At 49.3% G+C, this 11,679-nt stretch overlaps 4 protein-coding genes across 5 annotated transcripts; 2 read left to right on the forward strand and 2 right to left on the reverse strand.

The window, feature by feature from the left end:
* Positions 1 to 66: 66 nt before the first annotated feature.
* On the reverse strand, positions 67 to 3,055 carry phyhd1 (phytanoyl-CoA dioxygenase domain containing 1). 2 transcript variants are annotated; one of them, XM_037266229.1, is made up of 11 exons: positions 2,891 to 3,055; positions 2,366 to 2,524; positions 1,911 to 1,986; positions 1,733 to 1,836; positions 1,469 to 1,531; positions 1,345 to 1,366; positions 1,144 to 1,272; positions 965 to 1,081; positions 738 to 864; positions 575 to 664; positions 67 to 540 (listed from the first exon to the last, which is right to left on the reverse strand). In XM_037266229.1, the coding sequence occupies exons 1-10, from the start codon at positions 2,921 to 2,923 to the stop codon at positions 616 to 618; spliced, it is 879 nt and encodes a 292-aa protein (XP_037122124.1). In that variant the 5' UTR covers positions 2,924 to 3,055; the 3' UTR covers positions 67 to 540; positions 575 to 615. The 2 variants fall into 2 exon arrangements, with proteins under 2 accessions (XP_037122124.1, XP_037122121.1); XM_037266226.1 differs by having other exon boundaries at positions 67 to 664.
* A 511-nt stretch (positions 3,056 to 3,566) lies between these two features.
* lrrc8aa (leucine rich repeat containing 8 VRAC subunit Aa) lies at positions 3,567 to 7,784 on the reverse strand. The gene is made up of 3 exons (XM_037266223.1): positions 7,633 to 7,784; positions 4,778 to 6,905; positions 3,567 to 4,702 (listed from the first exon to the last, which is right to left on the reverse strand). Exons 2-3 carry the CDS (start codon positions 6,893 to 6,895, stop codon positions 4,424 to 4,426), a joined length of 2,397 nt encoding a protein of 798 aa, XP_037122118.1. The 5' UTR covers positions 6,896 to 6,905; positions 7,633 to 7,784; the 3' UTR covers positions 3,567 to 4,423.
* A 287-nt stretch (positions 7,785 to 8,071) lies between these two features.
* dnlz (DNL-type zinc finger) lies at positions 8,072 to 9,274 on the forward strand. The gene is made up of 3 exons (XM_037266231.1): positions 8,072 to 8,388; positions 8,459 to 8,598; positions 8,799 to 9,274. The coding sequence occupies exons 1-3, from the start codon at positions 8,110 to 8,112 to the stop codon at positions 8,944 to 8,946; spliced, it is 567 nt and encodes a 188-aa protein (XP_037122126.1). The 5' UTR covers positions 8,072 to 8,109; the 3' UTR covers positions 8,947 to 9,274.
* A 129-nt stretch (positions 9,275 to 9,403) lies between these two features.
* uck1 (uridine-cytidine kinase 1) lies at positions 9,404 to 11,673 on the forward strand. Its single transcript, XM_037266230.1, has 7 exons — positions 9,404 to 9,604; positions 9,873 to 10,032; positions 10,111 to 10,207; positions 10,315 to 10,457; positions 10,522 to 10,616; positions 10,698 to 10,746; positions 10,894 to 11,673. Exons 1-7 carry the CDS (start codon positions 9,512 to 9,514, stop codon positions 11,103 to 11,105), a joined length of 849 nt encoding a protein of 282 aa, XP_037122125.1. The 5' UTR covers positions 9,404 to 9,511; the 3' UTR covers positions 11,106 to 11,673.
* The last annotated feature ends 6 nt before the right edge of the window (positions 11,674 to 11,679 follow it).

An 11,679-nucleotide genomic window follows, 5' to 3' on the forward strand; every position in this document is an offset into this window, starting at 1 on the left:
TTGTGAGTAGTGAACAACGTCCTGGTATCAAAGCCTTAAACGGCGAGACGATGAAAGTAGATGCTGTTTTTTCAGCTTTCGTGGGACCCTGTTCGGTATTTATTATGATTTAAAATTCCCCCATTCCACCCTAAATGATCACGACTGAATGTTTAAGCTAAGTTTAATGCTAAGATATGAGCCTTTCCCTATATTTTTAATCTTGCATGTGAAAGAAAAGAAATATTTGAAAAAGAAAAAAAATCTTAGCCCTAGTTGATCACTATGTGATGTTTCCTCATAATCCACTTTTGGCACATTTCATGTTTAGTTTTCAATGAACTATTTTCTGAAAGCACTTTAAGGAGTGTTTTCTCCGTTAAATAATCACGATTGAATGTTTCCTCCAAACGCGAGATCTCCCTGCATTTTTATTTCATCGTGTCATTTTGCTTTGAATTTATTTCCATTTGTGTGAAAGTATCGAAATGAAATTATTTGTACAACCGTCCTGTCACGATCATTAAAGTACATGCGCAAATATCAGCTGTGTTTCTCGTTCATCTTTTTTCCTTGCCTAATCATTTGTATGAATGCTTTGAAGAATAATTGGGAACAAACCGTCATCCCACGACCTCATTTGGTGTAGAGGGGTGGGAAAGGAAGTTCTTCGGTGGGCTGCAGCCTGAAAGAAAAAAAGGGGAGCAATGTCAAAAATTTTTTTTTTTGGTCGTCGTCTTTGTGTTTGAAAGGCTGACCAGTTGTCTGGACTCCAGCGGGTTTGGTGGGCCTCCATGAGATGGAAGGTGAAGACGTGGCGCGAGTCCTCGGATACGTTCTCGGCGCTGCGGTGCACCACTTGGCCGTGGATCAGCACCACGCCACCTACAGGTCATTTACTGCGCGTTAGTGATTATCAAAAGTCGACACACTCCAGTTGAAATGCCAGCGAAAGATTAGAAACTGAAAAGAAGTTTCAATGAACCTTTTTTAACTTCTACCGGGACAAACTTGTCCGCGTCGTAGTCCCGCTCCGTGCCGATGAAGTCCGTCAGGGGGAAGGTGCCCGGCGGCGTCCTCACCATCCGTCGAGTCACGGCGCCTGCCCGGGTGGGAGGTGAAGAATTGGATGGCGCGGGCGTGCCAATAAACGTGTCCGCTTACTGTTGTGCGAGGCCGGCAGGAACCACAGGCAGCCGTTGTTGACGGTGGCGTCTTCCAGGGCCACCCACAGGCCCGTCACCCTTCCCAGGGGCTCCGTGTACAAGAAGGTGGCATCCTGGTGTGGCATCACTAGGGGGCGCAACAGCAAATATTCAATGATATCAGAAGATCAGATCAAGCCTTGTACTTTTCTTGACCCACCTTCTCCACCAATCCTGGGTTGCTGGAAGGGCAAAACACATAAAAAAAATGGCAGTACTATTCATTGATATTGTTTGCATGAAAATCTAGTTGGGGTTTTTTTTTGCATGTTGTGCAGGCTGACCTTGAAGATGTACATGCTCTGCAGAATGACAGGATGAACCAGGCCAAGCTTCCTGGCGATTCCCTGAGAGGATCATGAGCGCGCAAGACATTCACAAATGGAACGGTCGCTTTTACAAACGCGAGTGGAATGCTCTCATACACCTTAACAATTTTTGGGATTTGTGAAAGGATTTCACCGGCGTGTGTTTGAGCCTTTCACTTGCAAAAAAAACAACAAAAAAAACATAAAAAGTCACTTGTGGTGTGCGGTGAACTTTCTCACCTGAACTTTGTCCGAATGCGTAACTGTTTCGTACAAAGGTTCATGAGCATGCAGCGCATGCCCCACTTTATTGAGCGATCGATGCTTGGGCACCGCAAACTCTCCTGCGGGTGGAAAATAAAAAAATAAAAGTCACTTCACTGAAGATGAGGAGGAGCCAATACATACGCCAACTGACCTTTGTCGTCAAAAACTCCCTTCTCGAAGAAAAAACGGATCTTATCTCCACTGGTGATGAAATAGTCGGCGTTTCCCTGCGGGTCAAAAGCACAACAGCTGATTGACTTCATCAAACGCATTCAACATTCACGAAAAGAAATGGGAAAAAAAATGCTTACGAGTGTGACCCACAAATTCTGCCTAGCAACAAGTAACGCAAAAAATATATGGACAATGTTTGGATGGTTTTTTTTCCTTTTGCTGTATGATTCAATTATGAAACTCAAAAATATTCTGTATGGCCGCCTTTGTCGAACCTTACGGATTGGGTCTGCTAAAATAAAATAAGAAGGTCACATACCTGCATCTGCAGTGTGACATCAAGGAAGGCATTTGACAGAAACCCGCCGAGTTGGATCAAAACGCTAACTAAGTATATGTACTTGACGACTTGCCAGCACCGAAGCCGCTGACCTGCTCTCTGAGCTGCTCCTGCTGGTAGGTGGAGAAGGTGGTGCGGCAGTGCGCCGGCACATCCATCACGTCCACGATCTCCGACATCCTCTGACGCAGCTCGTCGCACTCGCCGGGCGTCAGGAACCCGTCCAGAACCACGTAGCCGTCCTCAAAGTACTAAAAAAAACACACATGAGAGACAGCACCAAGTTCCGCTCACACTTGATTCATTTGGAGTTGTTTCTAAACTTGTATCCTTTTTTTTTTCCAAAAGAATTGAATTCCGGTTCTGTGGTTATCATCACACTGAACTGGTACAAAAGATGTTTTTGTATTCTAATCAACTGAATGTGCAGCTCGGCCCTTTGCTACTGTACATTAATGTGCATAATTCAAGAAGAAAATATTTCCAGTAACTCCAAAAATATTGGCAGTACTCGCAGCTTTCATTCGTCGCTGATTGGCTGCGCATGCAAACTACTTATTTAATCAAACTCAACAAAGAATCCACGGTATCTTTCTCAAATGATGTGCATTTCTCACCTTTTGCACATTTCGGTCACTGAGGAAGTCCATGTTGTCTTCACGGCTCTGAAAAACAAACTGTGTGCCTCCTGAGAGGAGGAAGCGTCATAAACGCTTCTGCTGATTGGTTGGCTGAGCCAGCAGCTGACTTTCGGGAACGTGACCTACCTCATACGTCATCACGCCTGGATGTAACGGATCATCGAGTTTCTCTTTTGCGCATGGCTATGGACAACAAGCGTCTCAATTGTCTAGCGCCCTCTAGCGGCTACTTCGTTGAGTTACAAACCACCGTTATACGCTACAAGTTGAATTCAGTGGCACACAAAGTGAATGGCAACCTGTACAAGCTGCCGTGTTTAACGCAACAAAGTTTAAAAAAAAAAAAAAAAAACTAACAGCAAGAATGTTTATTGTGTCTTTCCCCCACACTTGCAAAATGCATTGCGCCACTTACCAGAACTTTAACTTGAGCATCCAATAAAATACAATGCAGCTCTGCTCACCTGTTGGCTTTGTCATGATAGTTGCGGTGTCACAGGTGTTTTCACAATCTGGCAACTTGAAAGTGGCTCTGGATCTTCCCCCAATCTTAGCTGATCATGTGTGCAGAGAAACTCAGTGTGGGGGCAGTTCTACAGTTCTAGATTTTTTTGCCATCAACTACTGTACAAAAACACCAAGTAAACCCTAATTGTGTCAAAACGTTTAATATTAGAATCAAAATACAAAACAATCAGGCAGCTGTAAGAACGCATTCTGTAATTGGGTAAACATTTAAGTGTGCAGCTTAAGTTTTTTTTGTTTTTTTTAAAAAAAATAAGACATAAATTAAGGCCATATTAGCAACATGCTAAGCCACGTGAAGCGGTTCAAAGCAGTGGACGTGAGCAGCTAAAAAATGTCCATTTAGCTTGCAAAAGCTAAAAACGAGAAGCCTCCACATCCACCAAATATTGAGGCGGCCATTTTGGAGTCGTGTTGGAATGTGTAGTGAGGGTTAAGTGGCACCCCGTAGATGCGCTCACGCTACATTTCCATACAATGGTCACGATCACCAGAAAAGCAATACTTTGGCCCATGCGTTACAGCAGCCACGAGAGAAAAAGCCACAAGGCGACCTTTGTCTGCATTTTGCGAGGCCACACCTTTCTCACCTACAAAACATATACGCCTACGGCGGTAAACAGGCAGATTCCATTTGGCAAATATAAACGCCCACCACTTTCTGATTTGATGAGTGAACTTTGTAGTCCGCTCCATAAAAAGCCCTCTGTAATAGGAGTTGAGTGAATGATTCCGATTCTATTCAAGCAGTTCCTTCCGGATGTCCGATTCTGGTCCATTGGCACGTAGGCAGTGCAAAAAGGAAGAAAATCACTTCGACGTGCCGATTAAAAAAAGGGGGGCTTGGCACAGAGCCCAGGTGGCACGCCCCAGGCGGTTCTGATTGAGGCTTAAGCAAGGAACATTTAAGGCTTCTCGGGTACATTAGTGAGTGTCACGTCCCACTTACCTCGCCGAGGCAATAAGAATGAGACGAGGCGGGCGTCAGGCTTTTTCCTTGTCCGCGCTCAGCAGCTGCTCCTTGACCTCGGGCGGTAGCGCGTTGAACAGCTTCTCCTCCACCAGCAGGCCGCCGCGCGGCAGCAGCCGACACTCGGCCAGCTCGGGCGGCAGGCTCTCCAGGTTGTTGCCCCGCAGCTCCAGCTGAGTCAGGCCGGCCAGCTGGCCCACGCACGCCGGCAGCGTCTCCAGGCAGTTGTTGGCCAGCTGCAGCACGCGCAGCTTCCTGCAGCACCGGAACAATTCCATGGGCAGCGCCTCGATCTGGGGGAGGAAGGCGTACGTACGGCTTCAGAAGTTGCAGTGAACCTCGGTTTACCTGCGCGGTGAGCTTCTTACTCGGTTTTCCGTGACGGCAAAGTGCTGCAGGTTCTGAAGCAAGCCCACGTCGGGCGGGATGACAGTCAGGTTGTTGTGACTCAAGTCCAGAAAGCGCAACTTGTGACAGAAGAAGAGCTGGCCGGGCAGCTTCTCGATCTTGTTCCTGTTGAGGTAGAGCTTCTCCAGGCTGTTGAGGGTGCCGATCTGAATGGGGATGTAGGCGATCTGGTTGTACCAGAGCTTCAGGCACACCAGGCGGCGCAGGTGCTGGAAGCTGATGATCTCCTCGATGGTTTTCAGGTTGTTGTCCTTCAGGTTGATCTCCTGCAGGTTGTGCAGGCTGAAGATGGAGTGCGGGATGCGCTCGAGGTCGCAGTGCACCAGCTCAAGTTCACTCAGGTTGACCATCTTGTTCATGCTGTTGAGCACCATGAGCTTGGTGCCCTCGTTGTTGATGGAAAGCTTCTGGATGTGCGCGCTCAGGTCGGTCACCACCTGCGGCAGCTTGTACAGGTTGCTCTTCAGCCGCAGCACCTTGAGCCTCTTCAGCTCCCGCAGCCCGTCCAGGGCCACGTAGCGGTTGTTGTCGGCGCTCAGGTTGCCCGTCAGGTGCAGCTCGCTGAGGTTCTTGAGGCTGTAGATCCACAGCGGGATCTCCTTGACGTCGGTGAACTTGACGTGCAGGGACTTCAGCTTCTCTCGCAGGAAGGTGAGGGCGGCCGACTCGATTTTGGCCGGCGTGTGGTAGAGCCGCAGCTCGCGCAAGTTGGACAGCTTGGCCACGATGGGCGGTATGGTGACGTCGGGGATGAACTCCAGCTTGAGGCTCTCCAGCTCCGGCAGGTCAAAGACGGTCTCGGGGATGCCGCTCAGCATGCACAGGTGCAGCTCCAACTTCTCCTGGGAGTTCTTGGAGACGTGCTGCCGCAGCTTGTCCTGCGTCCACTCGTTGTTGAGGTTGAGCTGCCGCAGCTTGTTCTCGCTCACCTCCGACAAGAAGACGGCAAAGCGCTTGGAGTAGAGCGGGTCGTACTGGTCCAGCATGTGCAGCATGAAGGCAAAGTCGTTCTTCAGGTCGGGGATGTCGCTGTAGCTGCCCTCCTCGCGGATGGCCTCGAAGGAGTAGCGCTTGAGCGTGCGCCGCAGCATCCAGCCCAGCGTGTACATGGCGATCAGGCCGTACACCAGCACCAGGCTGATGTAGAAGGACGCCAGGATTTGGAAGAGGGTCGCCAGCGGGTGGGCGCAGTAGAAGGTGCCGAAGCCCGTCAGCTTCTCCGTCTCCACCGTGCACATGACGCCGAAGCGGATGTAGCAAACGTAGTAGCTGGCGTAGCTGATGATCAACAGAAACATGATGACTTTGATGACCGTCTGACGCACGTACAGACGGTGGATGACGTCGCCTTCTTCCACGTGGATCCTGAACTTCTTCACCTTCTCAAACAGAGCCTTGGCCTGCTCCCCTTCCTTCTTGTCCAGAACGCCCGTTTCCGATCGCTCCACGATGCCCTTCTCGATTTTGCTCCTCGTTCTCTGGAGCATGGGCACGCTGGCCTCCACGTCCTTGCCGGCGGCCAGCTCCTGGTACAGGGTCCTTTTGTCGTTCGAGCCGTTGGCCTTCCCCAAAGGCTTGGAGTCCCTCTCCTCCACCACCGTCTCCGACAGCGCCCTGGTAGTCCACGGCGAGTCGAAGCACTTTCGCAGGATGGAGACAAAGTGCTCCAATTTGGAGCTGGTGCGCGGGAACTTGAACCAGAAGTTGCTGCAGGCCAGGAAGATGAGCGTGTGGAGCAGCACCAGGTAGGGGAAGTACTTGGCGAACCAGTGCAGCTTGCTCTCGTAGCACACGGCGTCGATGTAGCTGTACTGGTGGCGGTCCAGGTCGTTCTGAATGCCACGGGGCTCCCCCGGCCGCGGGGCGCCGCCGGGCGCCGCCTCGCACGAGTCGTTGGCGACCCACTTGCACGGCAGGCAGATCATCTTGTCCTGCGTGATCTGCAGCGTGCCGCCAAACACGGCGATCATCAACATGACCACCGAGATGTAGTCGTTGAAGACGTCCCACCACGGCTTCAGGATGCGGTACGCCGGCTGGGTGTCGGCAAAGTAGCGCAGCTCCGTGATGGGGATCATGACGGCTCACCTGCGGGGATGCAAACGACACGGGCGGCCGGTTAGCCTCCGACCGCACGGCAGGTGCCTTTCGCACATAACCGGGCTCGTCCCGCCTTCATCGCTGCCTCCAGAGGCAGAAAGTTCCCGTCTCAACTGTCCCATCGGTCCGTGACGAGGCGTCAGTTAAATTTTCTGTCTAGGTCATCTATATCAAACCGCACTCAGCTACTTCCCCTTCTGAAAAGAATCTTAAACATGTTGCCATTCTTCAGCGCTCAAAGTCAAAGCGCAATCCAATACTCAATTGTTGATTCAATGTGGGAGAACCAGGTCAAACTAGATTTTTTACAAGATGGTGATGTCACAATCCCATGTGATGCCATTCAAAGCACGGGGGTTCTTTCTTCAAATACTAATTGCAAATCTACATTTATACAGCAGGTGGGGTCAGTGGGTTACAGATAGCAAATTGGCAATGAACTGACTTTTTCAAAGTTGTGGACATCCAGGAAAGCCGTCTAGGCATTTATACGATTTTCTGGACATTCAATTGAAGGTGCATCTTCATTATGCTATTGGTCCTCACTAGCAAAACAGCGAGTCAGCTTAATGACGTACAAGTAGGCCGAAAGCAGAGCCGTAGACGGATAAAAACACGTTAGGACAAATCAAAGACCTGCTGCCCACCCCTCCAGAGCTCTTCACTTCCGGGAGGTAAAAAAACAACAACAACTAATACAACAACAACAACTCACCACTTTTAAGGAGGCTGCTGTCTCTCAGCTCTCCCACACGCCAGGGAAACATTTCTCAACCCCGAGGCCGGCCGGACGACATCGGTTGGGTGGGTGAGGACCCAGTTGGACAGCCAGATTCGGGAAAACGAAAGGCTGCGAATTCCGGAAGAGTCGGTTCCAAGATCGCCGCTGATTGGTCAGTCAGCGCGCGCTTGCCGGAAGTAGCATATTTCCTAGTCTCTGTTTTCCAAATGAAAGCACAAGGTTACAGCTGAATCCAAAAACAACAGCAACGTCGGTTCCGCTCGTTCAAACAAAAACACAACGCTCAGATTATTTTACACAATATATCATTGAGACGTTACAAACATTTATAGAACTAATGTTGTATGAATCAACATCAAAACACGACGCTCCAGTGAAAAGAAAGCGCGTAGCATGAACATGACGTCATAAACATGCGACGACCCAGCAGCTGCAAACGTAAACAACCGCATGGCGTTTCACGGCTGTCTAGCTCGTTTACGGTGGCCACAGATGTCCAAATCGACGATGGGTTTCGTTCAGGGTTTGCAATGTCGTTCATCGGTTTGTCGACTTTACCCCCGCTGCTACCATGCGTTTGGGCCGATAGCGAGCCCTTCTCATTTGGACCGGTGCAATGGTCGTCTTCAGGCATACTCGGAAAGAGTCCAGACCCCTTGGAGAAGCTTTTCAAGTGAGGCCGTTGGGAAAATCCAGTCAACACATTACCACCTGGTGTACACATGCAAGGTATTTTGGTTTAACCGTATTCTTTAAGCTTAGCTTGGTGATGAACTTCATGCAAATTGAAACTTCGCAGGTATGCTCCGCCAGATCCACGCAAAAGATCTCCAAGCAGGCGTATCACAACGGTGTCGTTATTGTGACATGTTCGGGATGCAAGAATCACCACATTATCGCCGACAACTTGGGCTGGTTCACCGATTTGGAAGGGAAAAGGTTGGTCGATTTGTAAGATTGGCTGATTGTAGACATTTTAGTCGTTATAAACTCCCTGCACAACATCCTAAAAGTTTCATTTAAAAGGTTACTCACCCAGTGGCTGTAATGCTTAGATGGTCAACAGAAGTAAGCTCCAATGTGCAAATTGTCCATCTTGAGTGAGTTTGACTTTGCATACTCGCTGTTAACGTTGTCAGGAACATTGAGGAGATCTTGGCTGCCAAAGGAGAGACGGTGAGGAGGCTGGGAGGAACGGATGCTCTCCAAGTTGTTCTGACCGAGTCCAGCCAGGAGAAATGTCCTCCATCGGAAACTGCAAACAATGACTCGGACAAAGATACATGAATGTGCGAATCGTCGAGTTTTCTTTTCTACAGTGGTTGTCATTGTTTGGATGGCGGATGAGCTTGTTGTCTATTTGAGTCCATTCAAGCCTTTGTTGAAGTGAACATGGATGGATGTGCTGGAGGTAGCTGGAGAAAACCCACACAAGCACAGGAGGGAATCATTTGCCAACTCCAGGTTTGGACCCAGAACATACTGTTAAGCACTGGACCACCGTGCTTCTTGACATGTGAAGAAATTGACAATAAAGCAGACTTTGACTTTTCTCTGGAACATTTTGTTCGGTTTAACAGAAAAGCAAAAATAAAATAAAATCGTGAACCCAAAACCGTCACTAAATGCATTTTCGTTTCCCTTGGCATATGGTTTAGGTTGAAATGCATCATTTTAGTTCTGTTTCTTTTTGAACAGAAAACAGCGAATTCGGTGTTTTCCATGTGACGTGGGTCACATGATCTCCTCACGTCACGCGAGAACGCAACCTGCTTGTTGGCTAACTGTGTAGCCTCTGAAGCGGGCTAGCGCGTCAACTCTTTCGTTTTGCCCCCTTCGCGTTCGGACTGCGATGGAGGTCCTCGCAGCCGGAGAGGAGGCCGAGGAGAGGCCGCATCATCGGCCGTTCCTCATCGGTGTCAGCGGGGGAACCGCCAGCGGGAAGGTTTGTTCGAACCAATTAGCTCTCGTGGTTATTAGCGTTAGCCGAGCTAGCATTGCCTGTCACGACAGTTGGTCCGCGCACATAACAATAACACAAAATCGAAACTAAATATGTAGTACGTGCATTAAAAAATTTTTTGCAACATCAACATAGTTTACTAGTGGTTAGCACATCTGCCTCACAGTTCTTAGGATCAGCCTTCCTGTTTAGAGTCTCTTCTTGTTGAATGGAAAATGTTTCTTTCTTTCTTTCTTCGGTGGCGTGCCAGTCGACGGTGTGTGCCAAGATCATGGAGCTGCTGGGCCAGAACAAGGTGGACCACCACCAGAGGAAGGTGGCCATCATCAGCCAGGACTGCTTCTATCGCGTGCTCACTGCCGAGCAGAAGGCCAAAGCGCTCAAGGGCCAGTACAACTTTGACCACCCAGGTAGATTGCCTCGATGTGGTCACCAGGCATTCGATATTGAATTAGTTGAGATAACACGACACTTTGCAACTCTCGCAGAAGCCTTCGACAACGAGCTGATGTACAAAACTCTGAAGGACATCGTGGAGGGCAGAGTGGTTCAAGTCCCCACGTACGACTTTGTCACCCATTCCAGGTGAGATATTGGACTTTCTTTCAAAAGGTCCAGGGCGAAGGAGGCCATTATTTGAGGACAGAAGCGCAAAGGAGGTGGCAACAGGTTTTTGCTTCCCATGCGTTCAGATTGGACGAGAGGATCACTGTTTACCCGGCCGACGTGGTCCTCCTGGAAGGCATCCTGGTCTTCTACCCGCAGAAAGTGCGAGACATGTTCCACATGAAGCTCTTTGTGGACACCGACTCGGACGTGCGGCTGTCTCGCAGAGGTACGGGCCACGCTTTGGATTTCTTTGGCGGTTCCTTGCCGAGCTGAACGTTTTGCTTCGTCAGTGCTACGGGACATGACCCGAGGCCGGGACCTGGAGCAGATCCTGTCGCAGTACACCACCTTTGTCAAGCCCGCCTTTGAGGAGTTCTGCCTGCCTGTAAGCGTTTTATCAAACAGGTTCCTCCCTTCTATTCTTGAAGGCTGTTAGCTCCCCCTCCCTCTCCTTGCTTTGTTTTAGACCAAGAAGTACGTGGACGTGATCATTCCCAGGGGAGTTGACAACATGGGTGAGGCTCATTTCTCTTTTGAAATCGCAAAAGAACCCTGTCAGGCATTGCAGAGCAAACTCCTGAGCACTCATTTTGATCAATCTAGTAACACACACAGCATCATCTCCAGCTTACCTTTCTTTTGTTTTGTTTGTGTGCCTCCAGTGGCCATCAACCTGATCGTGCAGCACATCCAGGACATCCTCAACGGCGACATCTGCAAATGGCAGCGGGGGCCCGTCAACGGGCAGGGCCACGGCCAGGGCCACGGCCAGGGCCGCCCCTTGAAGCGGGCCATGGCGGGCGAGTGCCACCTGCAGAGCGCCAACCCGCCTGGAAAGCGGGCCCTGCTGGAGCCCAGCACTCGGCCACACTAGCGGCCAGCACCATTTCCAGAGACCTTTATCTGATTTTGGAATTTGCTGTTACACACGCAAAGTTGTATTCGATAACACTCGACCGGGAAATTTGAAAAATGTTCCAAAGTGGAAACTTTCAATGAGAATTTTGGGGAAATGTAATCAGATTGTAATGTAAATATCAACATCTCGTTTCATCCGAAACAGAGATTCACGTTGTGCTGCTTTTCCTGGTGTGCGCACCTTGGCCACCAGGGGGCGGTAGAACACAGGTGTCCAGATTGTTAAACAGAGTTTCCCATTGTGCTTTTATTCCCATTGAAAGTTTCCAACTTTAAAAAAGGTTGCAAGCATACATACGGTCGGTCTTGTTGCTAGACTAATAAGCTGATTTAACGATTTCTTTTGCACTGATTGTGACCCATCTTGTTAATATATTTCAAGTTTGAACCCAGTGAGAGATGTTTTTTGTCCACTGGAGATTATTCAATGCCTTAAACACTTTCCATGTAACAGGAATGTTTTTTGCGTGTGAATAATATATATACATATATGATGACGATGATAAAGTGTTCATGTATAGAAACAGCTG

The sequence above is a fragment of the Syngnathus acus genome, chromosome 12 (assembly GCF_901709675.1).
Source record: "Syngnathus acus chromosome 12, fSynAcu1.2, whole genome shotgun sequence".
NCBI classification, from domain to species: Eukaryota; Metazoa; Chordata; class Actinopteri; order Syngnathiformes; family Syngnathidae; genus Syngnathus; species Syngnathus acus.

Coding starts and splice junctions, on each gene's coding strand:
- uck1 (XM_037266230.1), top strand. CDS start 9,512: ATGGAGGTCCTCGCAGCCGGAGAGGAGGCCGAGGAGAGGCCGCATCAT. Junction 10,208..10,314: donor GACTTTGTCACCCATTCCAG/GTGAGATATTGG, acceptor CCATGCGTTCAG/ATTGGACGAGAGGATCACTG. Junction 10,747..10,893: donor CAGGGGAGTTGACAACATGG/GTGAGGCTCATT, acceptor GTGTGCCTCCAG/TGGCCATCAACCTGATCGTG.
- lrrc8aa (XM_037266223.1), bottom strand. CDS start 6,895: ATGATCCCCATCACGGAGCTGCGCTACTTTGCCGACACCCAGCCGGCG. Junction 4,703..4,777: donor TTGCCGTCACGGAAAACCGA/GTAAGAAGCTCA, acceptor TTCCTCCCCCAG/ATCGAGGCGCTGCCCATGGA.
- dnlz (XM_037266231.1), top strand. CDS start 8,110: ATGGCGTTTCACGGCTGTCTAGCTCGTTTACGGTGGCCACAGATGTCC. Junction 8,389..8,458: donor ACCTGGTGTACACATGCAAG/GTATTTTGGTTT, acceptor GAAACTTCGCAG/GTATGCTCCGCCAGATCCAC. Junction 8,599..8,798: donor ACCGATTTGGAAGGGAAAAG/GTTGGTCGATTT, acceptor TAACGTTGTCAG/GAACATTGAGGAGATCTTGG.
- phyhd1 (XM_037266229.1), bottom strand. CDS start 2,923: ATGGACTTCCTCAGTGACCGAAATGTGCAAAAG. Junction 1,987..2,365: donor AGGAGCAGCTCAGAGAGCAG/GTCAGCGGCTTC, acceptor TTTGACCCGCAG/GGAAACGCCGACTATTTCAT. Junction 865..964: donor CCCGGTAGAAGTTAAAAAAG/GTTCATTGAAAC, acceptor AATGACCTGTAG/GTGGCGTGGTGCTGATCCAC.